Consider the following 17288-nt stretch of genomic DNA (forward strand, 5'->3'; position numbering starts at 1 on the left):
ATATTGTCATTGTAGTATTTATGCAACTCGGTCGCCACAAACTAGTAATAGCATATTTCCACTTACTGAGTGTTGTCTCATCCCAGCAATTTAACATTCTTCAAGTGAACCAGTTAGGCAAGCAAATCAGGCTCACTGATAGAGAGATCTTTTATTTTTTCCCTACGTATAGGGTAAGTGTATTCATGGGATTATGTTTTTGAGTAAATGATACTGGGATGATGTGTAAATATGTATATATGGTTTGGAAACAATGAATTCTGATATTGTATATATGGGTGTGTGACGTTATGTTTTTTGCTGCATAGGTGTGTCAATTTGTGTATAGAGATACCTCAAAGCCCATCTGAGGCCTGAGATGCTATAACAAGTATAACAGAGGTATCAGAGTAATTTATATAAAAAAAAAAATGATGTAATTTTTGGGTCGTTATAGTTTGGTATAAGAGCCTAGGTTGCTAAGTTCTGTACACTCTAGAGTACAGTGGAAAACAATACCAGAATATAGAAATGGAATCGTAAGAAAAGTGGAACAGGATGACAGTGAGTTAAATTGGGAATTAGGATAAGAGGCTCAGCAGGTCATGGCTGAGATTGCCTGGAGCTCTAGGAAGCAGGGAGGTTCATCTATGGCTCAGGGGTATACAATAGAAAAATTTATGAAAATGAACCCACGAGCATTTTTAGGAGTGGCTAATTCTGCAGTTACGGAGAATTGGATGCAAGAGATAGAGAAGATTTTAATGGTGTTTCATTGCACCGATGAACAAAAGGTCCTCTACGCCAAGTATAAGCTCATAAGGGAGGCCGAGAGATGGTGGACAACCACTAGATTATTGGAGGAGCAAAGATCAATTCTAGTGTAGATGACCTGGGCCTGGTTCAGGGACATATTCTTTGATAAATACTATCTTACCTCAGTCAGAGAGGCTAGAGTACAGGAGTTACTGAGCTTGTCCCAGGGATCGATGACAGTCTAGCAATACGTGGTGAAATTTATTAAGTTATCATATTTCTACCCTTATATTGTTCCAGATGAAGCTAAGAAAATCAGGATGTTTGATAGGAATTTGAAGCGGGATATTTATAGATAGATGGTATTACTGATAATATAGGATTTTTTAGAGCTAGTTGATAGGGCCGTAATAGCAGAGGAGGGTTTATCGAGAAAGACTGAGATATAGAGCCAGAAGAAGAGGGCCGCACCTTTGAGCTTTCAGATGGGGTCCAGCCAAGGTCCTTAGAGAGGAGGTAGATCTAGTGGAGTTAGAGGCAGACGGTAGAGCATAGTGGATTCCAGGGTGGGTGGTCTTATCCCACTGCCCCAGATGTGGACGGAGACATCCAGGTGAGTTCTGACTAGGGGAGAATGTCTGCTACCATTGTGGGAGACCCGACCATATGGCTTGATCATGTCAGATATCATTGATTTATGCACCAACTCCCAGACCGAACTGGGGTGGTCATTAGGCGCCTCATGGAGGCCAGCAGAGGAACACGGCGCCGGTGAGGGTATATGCATTGACGCTGGGAGACGCTGAGACTGTTGGAGACGTTGTCACAGGTACACTTACCGTATTATCATATAAGTTATTGTTTTATTTGACACAGGTGCCACCCATCGGTAGGGTATGTCAAAGTAACTGGGGTAGAGGCATAGCTATTAGATGTAGAACTGTCTGTAGTCATGTCGATGGGATCTATGGTAAGATGTAGAAAGGTGCTTCAAAACTTTCTAGTAAGCATTCAGGAGAAAGTACAACTCGCTGATCTTGTGGTACTATGTATGCAGGGGTTTGATGTAATACTAGGTATTGATTGGCTAGCAGCTAATCACGCCAATATAGATTGCCATAAAAAAGAAATGATTTTCAGATCCCTGGTTGAGCAAGAATACAAATTTGTGGGTTTGTGTGTGCGTGCCTCGCCATAGCCTGTGTCAGCTATTCAGGTAAGGAGATAGCTATAGGGTGGTTGCCAGGGGTAATTTGCCTACAGAAAGGAATTTCCAAAAGAAGAACTAAAACAGGCTGATATTCTAGTAGTTAGAGAATTTCCAACTGTTTTTCCAGAAGAATTGCTTGGCTTACCACCAAACCGAGAGATTGAATTTAGCATGGGTATACTGTCAAGGTTAGCACCAGTATCTAAAGCACCATACCGTATGGCTTTAGTAGAATTAAAGGAATTGAAAGATCAGTTACAAGAGTTGCTGGATAAGGGATTTATCAAGTGTATCGCCTTGGGGATCACTAGTTCTATTCGTGAAGAAGAAAGATAGGACCATGAGGTTGTGTATAAATTATAGGGAGATAAACAAACTGACAGTCAAGAATAAATATCCTCTTCCTAGGATTGATGATTTATTTGATCAGCTCCAGGGGACCAAGGTCTACTCCAAAATTGACCTGCGGTATCTGGTTATCATCAGGTGAAAGTTATAGCAAAGAATATTTTGAAAACAGCATTCCGAACAAGATATAAGCATTACGAAATTTTGGTGATGCCGTTTGGGTTTACTAATGCACCAGCAGTATTTATGGATTTAATGAATTAGGTGTTCCATCAGTACCTGGACCAGTTTTTTGTGGCTTTCATTGATGATATACTGGTCTAATCGAGAAGTTTTGGGGTGCACGAGCATCATCTGAGGCTGGTGTTACCGACATTGAAAGAAAGAAAGTTGTATGAAAAATTCAAGAAATGTGAATTCTGGTTATGGCAAGTTACTTTCTTCGGGCATGTGTGACCGGTGCAAGCTGCAAGTGCACAGTATCGTAGTTTTATAATATAATGATGTGTAGAGTATCGTCCTTAGGGATTGATGTCTTAATTTTACAAAGTACCAAAATTTTACTAACCTTGATTTTATTTAGAAAAATTAATAATTTTAGACAGCAACATTTAAACAAAGCTACTTTAAATAAACTATTCAGGAGAATTTAAAACTGGATACCGCGTGTAAAATTGATGATGGTGAAAATTTCTAAGAAACCGATTTCACCTAGTTTCTCACTATGCTTTACTTATTTAGCTAATTCAACTTCTTTTTCTCTGTTTGTTAGCAATTCGCCAATTTTTCCAAAAGCCTTTTTCGATAGTCAATCAGAACCTATTCTTGTTTATTATTTAACATAAGAGTATGCAAATTAATAACGCAAGAACGCAGTAAGACCCTCGATTTTTAATGCTACGTAGGTTCATACAAGTCTTTCGATCTCTATATTTACCTACGCTGAATTATCCAAGATCTATCCTATAATCCCCCCTTTCGGTAGCAAATCACAAGACTAAAATCATTTACTTAATGACCAGTTAATTAAAAGAATTAGGCACATAATAACTCAAACAAACATTAATGAAAACTACTTCAGATTAGCATCAAAGAGCAAACATAGTTCAAAACTGGCTACATCATTTTCCTAGAATTCAAAAATTTAGTTCATTCCGAAAATTAAATCCAACATAACAAATTTCACCATATTTTCTTTCATTTGGAGCATATGGGAAAGATCAACACTCGTCGCACCGCCGTCACACGTCACGAACACCCTGAACACCGCCGTTGTTCGCCGCCTTCCGATTCTGAAAAGATATTATTTTTGCACGCCTCCAACTCTTGTTTGCTGATTGTGTGTATCTTCGTAGCACCCCAAAAGAAAACCACAAGAAAGCTCCCTAAGAAACTTTCTGTCGTTTTTTCTCCCTTCTGTCTCTCACCAAAAAAATAAATTCTTTTTTTTCTCTCTAGCCCAGCGCACGCTGCCCCCCTTTCTTCTCTTCTTGCGCACTGCTCTCTCCCAAGGAAACCCCCTTCTTTTACTTTTTCATTCCTTCCTTTTCTTTTGACTTTTCTTTCTTTGCTTTTCTTTCCTTTCTTTTGTCTTTCCTTTCTTTGTACCCAGCGCCTCACCCATCTGAGATGACCCAGCTGCATGGCTGGGTCACATCTCATTTTTTTATTTTTTTATTTTCTTTTTCTCTTTTTTTTCAAAGGTACATGAACTGCCCTCCTCTTTCAAGCCCACTTTAGACCCTCTTATAGCTCGTAACTCTCAAAACATAAAACACAAAAGATGTATAAATATTTTTCATCTTTTCCTAGAATTTTGAATCAGTTTGATCGGAGCTCGGATGAGAAAGTTACACCAAGATTATGAAGAATTGTCGAAATAATCCATAAAACGGCATATACTAACTTCATGTCTGATTTCGATCTTGATGCATCCATTATTTCGAAAAATGCAAAACATGAAAATTGTAAAACATTTTCTTATCTTTCAATGGCATCCTGAATCATCTGAAGTGAAGGTTGGATGAGAGAGTTACGCACAGATTAAAAAGTATCATCGGTTTTTGGCTTCCGATAGTTGCCCTACAAGAAAAAATACCAAAATTTCATAAATTACTTAATAAAACTCAAATATTATAAATAAAACATAATGTTAAAATATTGAGAGTAATTAGGCATTTAAATACAAAATAGGATTCTCAATGCATGAATTAAAGCACCTAATTATGCAATTTAAGCGCGTAATCACACCCCCCCCAACTAAAGTTTTGCTAGTCCCTAGCAAATAACGTGAATGCAATTCAGGGTGGTGTCATACCAATTTCAATGAATGAATACATAGGTAACACAACCATACCCTTTCACATACAAGAATATCACCAAATTACACACAAACTCATTCATACCTAATTCATGCAACTCCGAAGTAAGTCATTCATGCAAATCTCATCATTATATAGCCATTAAGAACAGTAAACTCATGTAAAATTAACAAGCGAGCACAATTCAGAGTTAATATAGCCATATAAATTCAAGTATAAAAAGGCAAAATCTTAAAGCACGTGTAATGTGTGTGACTCGTTACACCCAGGATATCCGTGGACACCTGAAGAACTGTCGCTTTGACTCAGCCTAACTGGTATACCCTCAAAAACACTCAAAAATGATGTGTTCACTCATCGTATGTGAGGAGGAGTGTCATGATCCAACATCCCACATACTGCAAGGAACAAACGCTAAATGTATGGAGTGGACTAGTCTGAAATGGATCAAGCCTATTTAGGAGGTGTCGGGTCCTTCACCCTAGCATCTTCTCACCTACTCGTCATGTCCAACCGAGACCACCCTAGATCAACTTATTCACAAACTAGGCGTGAATACATCTGAGGCATTAGGCGGGTGAAGAGTCTTCATATGTGGATAACATGCATCTTGTCCTTGACTTTTTTTTTGTAGTTGTGAGGAGCAGGTATTAATCTTTCACCTCTTCTAGGGTATTTCTATTTCTATTTCTCTTTTTCTTTGTTCTGCTCATTTTTCAATTTCTTTCTTTTCATGGTCAATTAGGACAATCATAACACTTCTTTTATTGTTTTCATACCACCCATGTGCATTAAGCTCGAACAAGAGTCCATGAAATAAGTCTATTTCTAGGGGTGGTTCAGCCTTCACATCTTGAGTAGGCTACATGACCTAAGTTATTATCTCCCCACTAGATGTCACCTCTAGGCTAGTAATTCAAAAACCAAGACTAGTTACAAAGAGCATCTAGAAAAAGATAAGAAAAGTTGAGTTTCATGAACTCTGAGTTGACGTCAAAACTCAAAAGAGCGATAAATGGCTCAACAGAACCTCACAAGGTGTTAAAGTCTCCACGGGCGCTCAGTGTTCACAAGGAACCCTAAGTGCTACAAGTCACGTGAACGTGTATTTTTTAGCCTCAAGAGATACCATGTAGATACAAGAGTTTATATAGCCAGATTAACACAATTGCACTACCAATCAACTTTCAATGAGTTACGATTCCTAGTTTAGCCATATAAATAGAAACCACACATAAATGACCCAAGTATGTACTCCTAGGTTATATGCAAGCATATAAAGGGCATAAGTAGTGTCACACATGGCCTAATCATCCATATTCACACATTTTTTTTTTCAATTTTATTCAAAAATGAGAAAGATTGAAGAAAAGAAAGAAACTTCCCTGACTTATTGGTGAATCCGTAAAGGAATTAAGTTTTCAGCTCTGTACTCATACCAAATAAATCTGCATAAAAAATTTAATTTATTCACAAGTGCATAGATAAATTAATAAAGTAATAAATATAAAAGAAATAAACTAAAGAAAAACTCTTTGGGTTGCCTCCCATAAGTGCTTGTTTTAACGTCTCCAGCCAGACGTTTCAATCTTCATCAACTAGGATCTCTAAGAGGAATAAATGCACAGTTCCTCTCCATTTGTTCTCCATAATAGTGCTTCAATATCTGACCATTAACTCTGAATATATTCTCTGGGAAGAGTCTTAATCTTGAGTTGAATAGTAGAACCTGTTGTCCTAGAGCAAACTCACGCCTGATAATATGTTTTTCATGCCACTTCTTCGTCTGCTCTTTGTAGATTTTTGCATTTCATACGCATCACCCGAGAATGCATAGCGAAGATGCTCAGGGAATTGTTTCAACTTTAGAGATATAGGTTGCTACATCTTTTCTTTAGAGATTACAGAATTCGTCTTTGCTACCATAGGTTCTAGCCTCCCCACACGCTGCTGTGTTGTAATTTGCTGCAAGGATCGTTCTAGGTGATCAGCTTGTACATCTTTTTGAAAGACTTTTTCTACACCTTGCTGAATGACATCTACTCGAGAACAAGTGCTTGGATCTTCTGAGAATCTCATGTCTTGGTAGATGTTGAACATAACCTCTTCCTTATCCACTTTCAATGTTAACTCATACTTTTGAACATCAATTAAAGCCCTTCCAGTGGCCAAGAATGGTCGGCCAAGAATTAGCAGGACTTCTTGGTCTTCCTCCATATCTAACACCACAAAATCAGCAAGAAAAATAAATTTATCCACTTTTACCAATACATCCTCTATGATTCCACGTGGATACTTGATGGATCGGTCTTCTAGTTGCAACGAAATGGTTGTTTGTTTCATCTCTCCAAGTCCCAATTTCCTGCAAACAGAAAGTGGCATAAGATTAATACTAGCACCAAGATCACATAAAACTTTATCAAAAAATAAATTTCCAATAGTGCAAGGCAAAGTAAAACTCCCTGGATCTTTTAATTTTTGAGGCAATTTCTTTTGAAGAATAGCACTACACTCCTCGGTAAGCTTTACTGTTTCGAACTCCTCCAACCTTCTTTTCTTTGAAATGATCTCCTTCAGGAATTTGACATAGTTTGGCGTTTGTTCCAAGGCATCTGCAAAAGGAATATTTATGTGAATTTTCTTAAAAATATCCAAAATTTAGAAAATTGCTTATCTAATTTTTGCTTTTGAAAGCGTTGAGGATAAGGAAGTGGAGTAGAGAAAATAGGAGGATTGTCAGGAAATGAAATTGCTGGAAGCGTTTCCGTCTCTCTTGGTGTGTCATCCACAATCTCCTCTTCTTCCCCTTTATTCTTGCTTCGGCCATTCTTTTCAAGTGTAGGTGTGGACATGGTTTCCTTTGCTGGCGATTTCTCAATTTCTCTTCCACTCCTAAGTGTGATGACATTGCATTGTTCCTTAGGATTCACTTCTGTGTTGCTAGGAAAAGTTCCTCTCTGTAGGGTATTTATAGTCGTGGCCAGTTGCCCAATTTGCATTTCAAGGTTCTTCATAGTGGCTCCCATATTGTTGCAATGAGTCTCAATGTTGTCTAGTCGTGCATCTGTCTTTTTAAACCTTGCTTTTGTCTCCTCAACAAAAGATATCATGGCATCCTCAAGTGACATCTTCTTCTCACCTTGATGATTCTCAAATCCTGCAGGAGGTTGCAGCACATTCCTTGTATTTCCATAACACAAATTCTCATGATTTTGAAGCCCTGAATGGTAATATTGTGGCAAAGGATCACCACGATAATTGTAGTTCCGATTATTGATGTATTGAACCTGTTCTTGACTCACTCCAATACTTGAATCTGTCCTACTTGTAGCTGCCATATATTCTGCACCTTGTGGTATCCTCTGGGTTGTCAAAGCTGAAATCTGATGGGATAGAGAAACAACTTGAGCTGAGAGTGCAGCAAACGGCTCCAATTCATGAATTCCAACAACTTTCTTAGCCATAGTTCTTTCAGTTGGCCATTGATAGTTATTTGAGGCCATTTCTTCCAAAAGAGCAGTAGCACCCTCAGGTGTCTTTGACATCAAAGTTTCCCCAGATGCAGCATCAACTAAAGTCCGTGTTTGCCCATTTAACCCATTATAGAACATCTGAATTTGCAACCAATCGGACAATCCATGTTGTGGGCAGCGTCGAATCAAATCTTTATACCTTTCTCATGCTTCATAGAGTGATTCAAAATCTTGCTGCTTGAATTGACCAATCTCACTCCTGAGTTGAGCTATTTTTGCAGGTGGAAAGAATTTAGCTAGAAATTCTCCCAAGTTGTAGCAACTGTAGCCAACCTCTTGCTTTGTCCCTCAAAGAGAAAGGGAATAATCTCAGTCTAATGGTGTCTTCAGTAACACCATTGATCTTCACAGTATCACAAATCTCCAAAAACATCGCCAGATGGATATTGGGATCATCAAGTGGCGATCCACTGAATTGGGCCTGTTGCACCATGCTAATTAATGCGAGTTTGAGCTCAAAATTGTTGGCATTAATGGGCTGACATCTGATACCCGAATAATTGTCATTCACAACTGGTCGCACATAATCCCTCAAGGCGCATGACTGCGCATTATCTTGTCCATTCTCCACGGCTAATACCCTCTTTTTCCTTAGTGCTCTAAGCGTTCTTTCAATTTCTAGATCAAAAGGAATAATGTCATGTGTTCTAGCCCTGCGCATCCAACATAAAAAAAAATACACTAAAAATACAAAAAAAAATAATAATAAAATAAAATAAAATAAAGAAAATAAATAAATAAAATATAAAAAGAGAATTCTAAATTAAAAACAAGATTACTTTGTATCGATATTGGCAAAAATAAGATAAACTCAATCCTCGGCAACGGCGCCAAAAACTTGACCGGTGCAAACTGCAAGTGCACAGTATCGTAGTTTTATAATATAATGATGTGTAGAGTATCGTCCTCAGGGATTGATGTCTTAATTTTATCAAGTACTGAAATTTTACTAACCTTGATTTTATTTAGAAAAATTAATAATTTTAGATAGCAACATTTAAACAAAGCTACTTTAAATAAACTATTCAGGAGAATTTAAAACTGGATACCGCGTGTCAAATTGATGATGGTGAAAATTTCTAGGAAACTGATTTCACCTAGTTTCTCACTATGCTTTACTCATTTAGCTAATTCAACTTCGTTTTCTCTGTTTGTTAGCAATTCGCCAATTTTTCCAAAAGCCTCTTTCGATAGTCAATCAGAACCTATTCTTGTTTATTATTTAACATAAGAGTATGCAAATTAATAACGTAAGAATGCAGTAACACCCTCGATTTTTAATGCTACGTAGGTTCATACAAGTCTTTCAATCTCTATATTTACCTACGGTGAATTATCCAAGATCTATCCTATAATCCCCCCTTTCGGTAGCAAATCACAAGACTAAAATCATTTAATTAATGGCCAGTTAATTAAAAGCATTAGGCACAAAATAACTCAAATAAATATTAATGAAAACTACTTCAGATTAGCATCAAAGAGCAAATATAGTTCGAAACTGGCTACATCATTTTCCTAGAATTCAAAAATTTAGTTCATTCCGAAAATTAAATCCAACATAACATATTTCACCATATTTTCTTCAATTTGGAGCGTACGGGAAAGATCAACACTCGCCGCACCGCCGTCGCATGTCACGAACACCCTGAACACCGCCGTTGTTCGCCACCTTTCGATTCTGAAAAGATATTATTTTTACTTGCCTCCAACTCTTCTTTGTTGGTTGTGTGTATCTTCGTAGCACCCCAAAAGAAAACCACAAGAAAGCTCCCAAAAAATAATCTTTCCAAGAAACTTTCTGTCGTTTTTTCTCCTTTTTGTCTCTCACCAAAAAAATAAATTCTTTTTTTCTCCAATGGTCCGGCCTTCCTCTCTAGCCCAGCGCACACTGCCCCCCTTTCTTCTCTTCTTGCGCATTGCTCTCTCCCAAGGAAACCCCCTTCTTTTACTTTTTCATTCCTTCCTTTTCTTTTGACTTTTCTTTCTTTGCTTTTCTTTCCTTTCTTTTGTCTTTCCTTTCTTTGTACCCAGTGCCTCACCCATCTGAGATGACCCGGCTACATGGCCGGGTCACATCTCATTTTTTTATTTTTTTTATTTTCTTTTTCTCTTTTTTTTCAAAGGTACACGAACTGCCCTCCTCTTTCAAGCCCACTTTCGACCCTCTTACAGCTCGTAACTCTCAAAATGTAAAACACAAAAGATGTAGAACTCTTTTTTATCTTTTCTTATAATTTTGAATTAGTTCGATTGGAGCTCGGATGAGAAAGTTACACCAATATTATGAAAAATTGTTGAAATAATCCATAAAACGGCGTATGCTAACTTCACGTCTGATTTCGATCTTGATGCATCCATTATTTCGCAAAATGTAAAACATGAAAATTATAGAAAATTTTCTTATCTTTCTATGGCATCCTAAATCATCTGAATTGGAGGTTGGATGAGAGAGTTAGGCACAGATTAAAAAGTGTCATCGGTTTTTGGCTTCCCATAGTTGCCCTACAAGAAAAAATACCAAAATTTCATAAATTACTTAATAAAACTCAAATATTACAAATAAAACATAATGTTAAAATATTGAGAGTAATTAGGAATTTAAATACAAAATAGGATTCTCAATGCATAAATTAAAGCACCTAATTATGCAATTGGTAAATCGGTTCACCCGAGTAAGATAGAGGCAGTGGTGAATTGGGAAAGGCCAGGAAATGTCCAGGAGGTCAAGAATTTTCTGGGTCTAGTAGGCTACTACCAACGCTTCATAGATGGTTTCTCTAGATTATCAGGTCCACTAACACGACTCACAAGGAAAAATGTGAAATTTTATTAGATCAATGATTGTGAGCAGAGCTTCCAGGAATGAAAGCAGCAGTTGGTTTCAGCACCGGTACCAGCTATTCCATCAGGGGAGAATGGATTTGTGATATACAGTGATACATCTTTGAAGGGTCTTGGATGTGTGTTATTGCATCATGGAAGAGTCATTGCCTACACACCTAGATAGCTTAAAGAATATGAGAAGAACTATCCTGTACATGATTTAGAATTAGCTGCAGTGGTTTATGCCTTAAAAATCTGGAGGCATTATCTATATGGTGGGAAATGCAAAATCTTCACAAACCACAAAAGCTTAAAATATTTCTTTACCTAGAAAGAGTTGAATATGAGACAAAGAATGTGGCTAGAACTCATTAAAGATTATGATTGCACTATTAGTTACCACCCAAGGAAAGTAAATGTGATAGCAGATGCTCTAAGCAGGAAATCAATGGGACCAACACTAGTAGCTATGGAGATTCAGCATCCGATCCTGATGGATCTGGAGAGACATGGCATAAAGTTAGTTGAGGATAATCCTTGGGCATTTATTGCTAGCTTGGTTGTGCAGCCTACGCTATATGAAAAGATTAAGCTCACTCAGGGTGATGACGTAGAATTAGCAGAGGTAATAGTCAAAGTATAGGATGGTCAGGGAGAGGAGTTTGGTATCTTTGATGATGGAGCTCTGAGGTTTCGCAGTAGATTGTGTGCTTGCAGATGATGATATTAGGAGAACGATTTTAGAGGAGGCTCAAAGATCTCTATACACAGTCCATCCTAGCAACACTAAAATGTATAGGGATCTATGAGAGTATTTCTGGTGGAGTGGCCTAAAAAGGGATTTTGTTGAATTTGTGTAGTAGAGTTTGACGTGCCAGTAGGTTAAGGCTGAGCACGAGAGACCCGCGGGGCAATTGTAGCCACTCTTCTTTTCAGATTGGAAATGGGATCACATCTTTATGGATTTTGTTATTGGGCTACCACCAGTGCAACAGGGGTTGAATGCTATTTGGGTGATTGTTGATTGTCTGATGAAGACAGCTCACTTCATCCCCATTAAAGTCAGCTATTTCATAGACAGACTGGTAGAAATATATGTTCAGGAAATAGTTCGCGCTCATATTGTGTTGGTGTCTATAGTCTTAGATCAAGATCCCCAGTTTACTTCACAATTTTGGAAAAGTTTTCAGGAGCCTATGGGAGCACAGTTAGCATTCAGCACCGCTTTTCATCCTCAGATAGATGGTTAGACAAAGAGAATAATTTAGGTACTTGAGGATATGCTGCGAATGTGTGTATTGGACTTTGGGGGTAACTGGACCCTGTATTTGCCGCTGGTTTAGTTTACCTACAACAATAGCTATCAGGCCAGCATAAGCATGGCACCTTTTAAGGCGCTTTATGGTAGGAGGTGTCATTCTCCTCTATATTGGGATGAGCTAGGTGAGAGGCGAGTTTTTGTGTAACGACCCGAAGAATAATGGTATTTAAATAATAAAGAAGAAGGGAAATGCAAACAGGAATAGAAGGAGCCAACTTTGCATTCATTGACGACGTTGCACTTTGGGAGTAATAACTCGGGAAATTAAACAAGACTCATCGACGAATACATGGGATTCATCGACGAGGATAACATAGGGTCTCGTTGACAAGGGCATGATTCATCGACGAGGAAATACCGAGAGGTTGTTTCCTAAATTCTAAAATTCGTCGATAAGGGAATGGTGTTCATCGACAAACCTCCTTCTAGGCCTCGTCGATGAGATGACGTGGCTTGCCGACGAAGTTCACAGTATAAATAGTCTTAAAATTAGTTTTCTCACAGGAAATCCATCAAATTCACTCTCTCTCTCTCTCTCATCCCTACGGCTTCTTCTTCTCTCTCTCCTCAATTTCAACCTCGTCGACCACCAGATCGACAATCTGAGGCCACCATGACGCTCCTAAGGAATCTCTCCCTAAGTCTGCTGGAGTGGATCATCAGTGGGATGAAGTTGGATTTCATTTTAGATTTAGAGTAAGGTTTTTTTGTCGAAATCTGGCTTTCCAGCAGTTGTAGGAAATGCAGTAGACATAGAAATAGTAATATTTTGTTCTGGGATATATGATTTTCAGGGTGTTGAATGGGAAGCCCTGCGGGTGCAGGACCTGATACAGTAGGGGGGTTTTTAGCCAGAGTCAGGGAAGGGAAATATGTTATGCTAGGCAATTCTAGTATGTTTTCAGTATAAATTATATGTTATTACCATATTATTATTCACAGTAGAAATTTATACAGATTATTGAGTATGTTTAATATGTTTTAAATTATTATGTGGCTTGAGAATATAGATATAGTACAGAAACATGTTTTACAGTATTTTTCAAAGTTATGTTATACAAAATACACAGACAGTGAATATATTTTACAGCATTTTCAGAATACCGTGATTATACAATTTTACAGTATCATGACATATAGATTTATAGTTAATTTCAGAAACACAGTTATAAATACAGTTTACTACAGCGTCATGGTTAATACAGTTATTACAGAATCATGGTAAAACAGATAGTTATATATAGAGATGTATTATATAGTATCAGACCTTGATGGACCATTACAGATACAGTTTACAGAGCACATTATCGTTGCTATATATAGAATAGAGTGCAACCACCTATTTAGATAATACGTGGTAGGTAGGTCTATCAAGCCCACGTGTGGATAGGCTCCCCATCAGATATGGGTTGAGGAGGGCTGATCAGATTGACGGAGTATAGTGGTTTATCTTGGTAGGCCAGCCAGGTTAGATTCCACATACGGGCCGCACAACCTAGTCATGAGGGGTTAAATCATGACATACAGTTATCCATTATGGGAATTTTTCAGTTATTATTATGTATGTATAGTTTCATAGAAACAGGGAATATACGTACATATATTAAAAGTATTATGTATAGAAACCTAAAATACAGATATTTTAAGCAATAAGGAAAAGGTGGTGGTTTATATTATTTGTACTGTATTTACAGATTCAGTTATACATGATTATATAGATACATATTTTCATAGTATTGTAACTCATTTGTCACACACTAGCAATAGCATATTTCATCTTACTGAGCGTTGTCTCATCCCATTAAATTAATATTTTTCAGGTGATCCAGCCAGGCGAGCAGATCAGGCTCACAGGTAGTGGGGCTTCAGTATCGTCCTGTCAATAGAGTGAGTATTTTTGGTAGTATTTCTGTATAGCCCTAGCTCAATTTAGGGTATTTTAGGAAACAGTCATATATGTATAGTCTGGGAACACTGTAGCTCTCTAGTATTGTACATACTTATATATGGTGCTGGTTATGTGATCTTAGTTTCTTGCTGCTTAAGTGGATGGTTAGTTTTATATATGAAAATATCATAACAATGGAATTTCACAATAATTATTACTATAGAGAGAGAAAAAAAAAAACCTAGTTAATTTAGCAGGTTGTTACAGTTTGGTATCACAGCCTAGGTTGCTAGGTTCTGTAGACTTTAGAGTGTAGCGGGAGCAATACAAAAGCATAGGAAATGATTTGAGATTTGTTTTTTTGTCTGGGTATAGGATTTTCCATGGTAGTTTCTGTGGTTTCGGGTGATGATTTCAGGAAAACCATAGTAAACTATTGTCGAGTCATATGTCGAGGTTGCCGAACTGGATATCAAATTAAGGTCAGGGAAGGTAGTTAATTCTGAATTGGTATAGGATAGGTATGTGTTGGAGATAAGGTGCATAAGTGTGTTTCTTGTTTTCAGGATGGACCCAGGAAGCAGTGGTACGAATGCTGGGGGTGACAGGACAGGACCTTCCAGCTTGGGTGGTGATACCGGCGCAGTGTTGCACAGCGTCACTCAGCAAGTGATGGATGAGATGGCCAGGAGTTCTGGGGAGCGTGGCTGTTCAATCGAGCAGTTTACGAGGATGAAGCCCCCATCCTTTGATAGAGGAGATGACCCGATTGTAGCTAAGAATTGGGTCCAGGACGTCGAAGAGACGCTGGGAGTGCTTCCTTGTTCGGAAGAGCAAAAGGTAGTGTTTGTATCATTTAAAGTGACGGGGAGGCGAAGTGCTGGTGGAGATCAACGCAGCTGATAGAGGAGCATAGGCCGGTTCAAGTGCCAGTGATGTGGGACCGATTCATGGAGCTATTCTTCAAGCGGTATTTCCCTGTTATAGTTCAGAGTGCAAAGGCAGCAAAGTTTATGCATCTGATACAAGGGCAGATGACCGTATCTCAGTATGCGGCTTGGTTTATCGATTTGTCTCGTTTTGCTCCACATTTAGCACCTGATGAAAAGAAAAAGGCAATGAAGTTTGCAGAGGGACAGAGACAAAACTTGTTTGAGTAGGTGATTGGCTTCAGAGCTCAGACATTTATGGAGGTTGTAGACAGAGCTACAATTATTGAGAATGGTATACAGAGGGGTTTAGCAGCTCAAAGTCATAGGAAGAGGTTGGCGCCTCAGGGTTACCAAGTTGGCTCCAGTAGGGGTCCATGGAGAGGAGGTCATGATAAAGGAGATCAAAGGCAAATGACAAGACCTTGTGAGAATCAGGGTGGGCCGACTTTCCTGGTGTGTCAAACGTGCAAGAGACGTCATTTGGGGGAGTGCCAGATTGGGAGAGATGTATACTATCACTGTGCGAGACCCGGCCACATGGCACGTGCATGCCCCAGTCCGCCAGACCAGGTCCTAGCTCTAAGGCCCTATTAAGGAGGATATCAAGCATGTCGTGGAGGCTAGTAGAGGAATGTAGCCCCAGTGAGGGTTTACGCGTTGACGCCGGGTGATGTTGAGGCTACCGCAGATGTGGTGACAGGTACTTTTACTATTTTATCATATCCAATTATTATTTAATTTGACTCAAGTGCTACACATTCATTTGTCTCTATATCCTACGTTAAATTATCTAGAAGTGAGACCCAATTATTAGATATGGAATTGTCAGTAGCTACACCATCAGGGTCAGTGATGCAGTGTCGAGGGTGCTTAGAGGTTATCTAATAAAAATTCAGGAGAGAGTGCTGCCAGTAGACCTGATTGTGTTTGAAATGTATGGGTTCGATGTAATACTAGGTATGGATTGGTTGGAAGTTAATCACGCCAGTATTGATTGTTATCAGAAGAAAGTAATTTTTAGACCCCCTAGTGAGCAAGAATTTAGGTTTGTTGGCTCTCGTGTGCATGCTCCATTGCAGATAGTATCAGTTATATAGGCGAGCAGACTACTTTGAGAAGAAAATTAGGGGTTTGTAGCTTTTGCAAAAGAAGTGAGAGAGAATGAATCGAAGCTCGTCAGTACCCCGGTCGTACGAGAATTTCCAAATGTTTTTCCAGATGAGCTATCAGGGTTGCCTCCCGAACGCGAGCTGGATTTTCCTATAGATTTGCCTCCAGGGACCGTACCGATTTCTAAGGTTCCTTATTATATGGCTCCAGCTAAATTAGGAGAATTGAAGAATCAATTGCAAAACTTGTTGAATAGGGGTTTTATACGACCCAGTGTACCATCATGGGGAGCTCTAGTGTTGTTTGTAAAAAAGAAAGATGGGTCTTTGAGGATGTGTATTGATTACAGAGAAATTAACAAGGTTACTATTAAAAATAAAAATCTTCTACCCCGTATAGACTATCTGTTTAATCAGCTCTAGGGTATATGGGTGTATTCCAAGATTGACCTCAGATCAGGTTATCATCAAGTGAGGATAAAAGCGGAAGACGTTGCAAAGACAGCTTTTAGGACCAGGTATAAGCACTACGAATTCCTCGTTATGCCATTTGGTCTAACGAATGCCCCATCTGTGCTCATAGACTTGATGAATAGAGTTTTTCACCAGTATCTAGATCAGTTTGTAGTAGTTTTCATTTAAGATATACTGGTGTACTTGAGGAGTTTTGAGGATCATGAGGTGCATCTAAGACAGGTTCTGCATACACTTAGGGAAGAGAAACTTTATGCCAAGTTTAGCAAGTGTGAGTTCTGACTTGAGAAGGTTGCATTTTTAGGCCATGTGATCTCAGGAGACTGTATTTCAGTGGATCCCAGCAAGATTGACGCAGTGGTGAATTGGATTAGGCCAAAGAATGTGCAAGAAGTTAGAAGTTTCTTAGGACTGGCAGGTTATTACCATTGGTTTGTTGAGGGGTTTTCAACCTTATCAGGGCCTCTCATGCATTTGACCAGGAAAAATGCCAGATTTGTATAGGATGAAGAATGCGAACAGAGTTTCCAAGAATTAAAGCAGTGGCTCATCACTGCACCTATTCTGACGATTCCATCAGGAGGTGATAGGTAT

At 38.6% G+C, this 17288-nt stretch overlaps 1 protein-coding gene and 1 non-coding gene across 2 annotated transcripts; both read left to right on the plus strand.

Annotated features, from left to right (window-relative positions):
* Positions 1–584: 584 nt before the first annotated feature.
* LOC131153821 (uncharacterized) lies at positions 585–15339 on the plus strand. Its single transcript, XM_058106274.1, has 3 exons — positions 585–773; positions 1471–1564; positions 15167–15339. The coding sequence occupies exons 1-3, from the start codon at positions 585–587 to the stop codon at positions 15337–15339; spliced, it is 456 nt and encodes a 151-aa protein (XP_057962257.1).
* On the plus strand, positions 8248–8354 carry LOC131154741 (small nucleolar RNA R71). Its single transcript, XR_009136650.1, has one exon. It is a non-coding gene; the product is annotated as a small nucleolar RNA R71 (small nucleolar RNA).
* Positions 15340–17288: the final 1949 nt, after the last annotated feature.

Source organism: Malania oleifera, chromosome 4, assembly GCF_029873635.1.
Source record: "Malania oleifera isolate guangnan ecotype guangnan chromosome 4, ASM2987363v1, whole genome shotgun sequence".
In the NCBI taxonomy this organism is placed as follows: Eukaryota; Viridiplantae; Streptophyta; class Magnoliopsida; order Santalales; family Ximeniaceae; genus Malania; species Malania oleifera.

Bases quoted from the DNA above. Each gene is read 5' to 3' on its own strand.
- LOC131153821 (XM_058106274.1), top strand. From the start codon at position 585: ATGGCTGAGATTGCCTGGAGCTCTAGGAAGCAGGGAGGTTCATCTATG. The intron at 774-1,470 runs GTCCTCTACGCC...GGTGGTCATTAG, and splicing joins ATTGCACCGATGAACAAAAG to GCGCCTCATGGAGGCCAGCA. The intron at 1,565-15,166 runs GTACACTTACCG...TCCCTGTTATAG, and splicing joins TGTTGGAGACGTTGTCACAG to TTCAGAGTGCAAAGGCAGCA.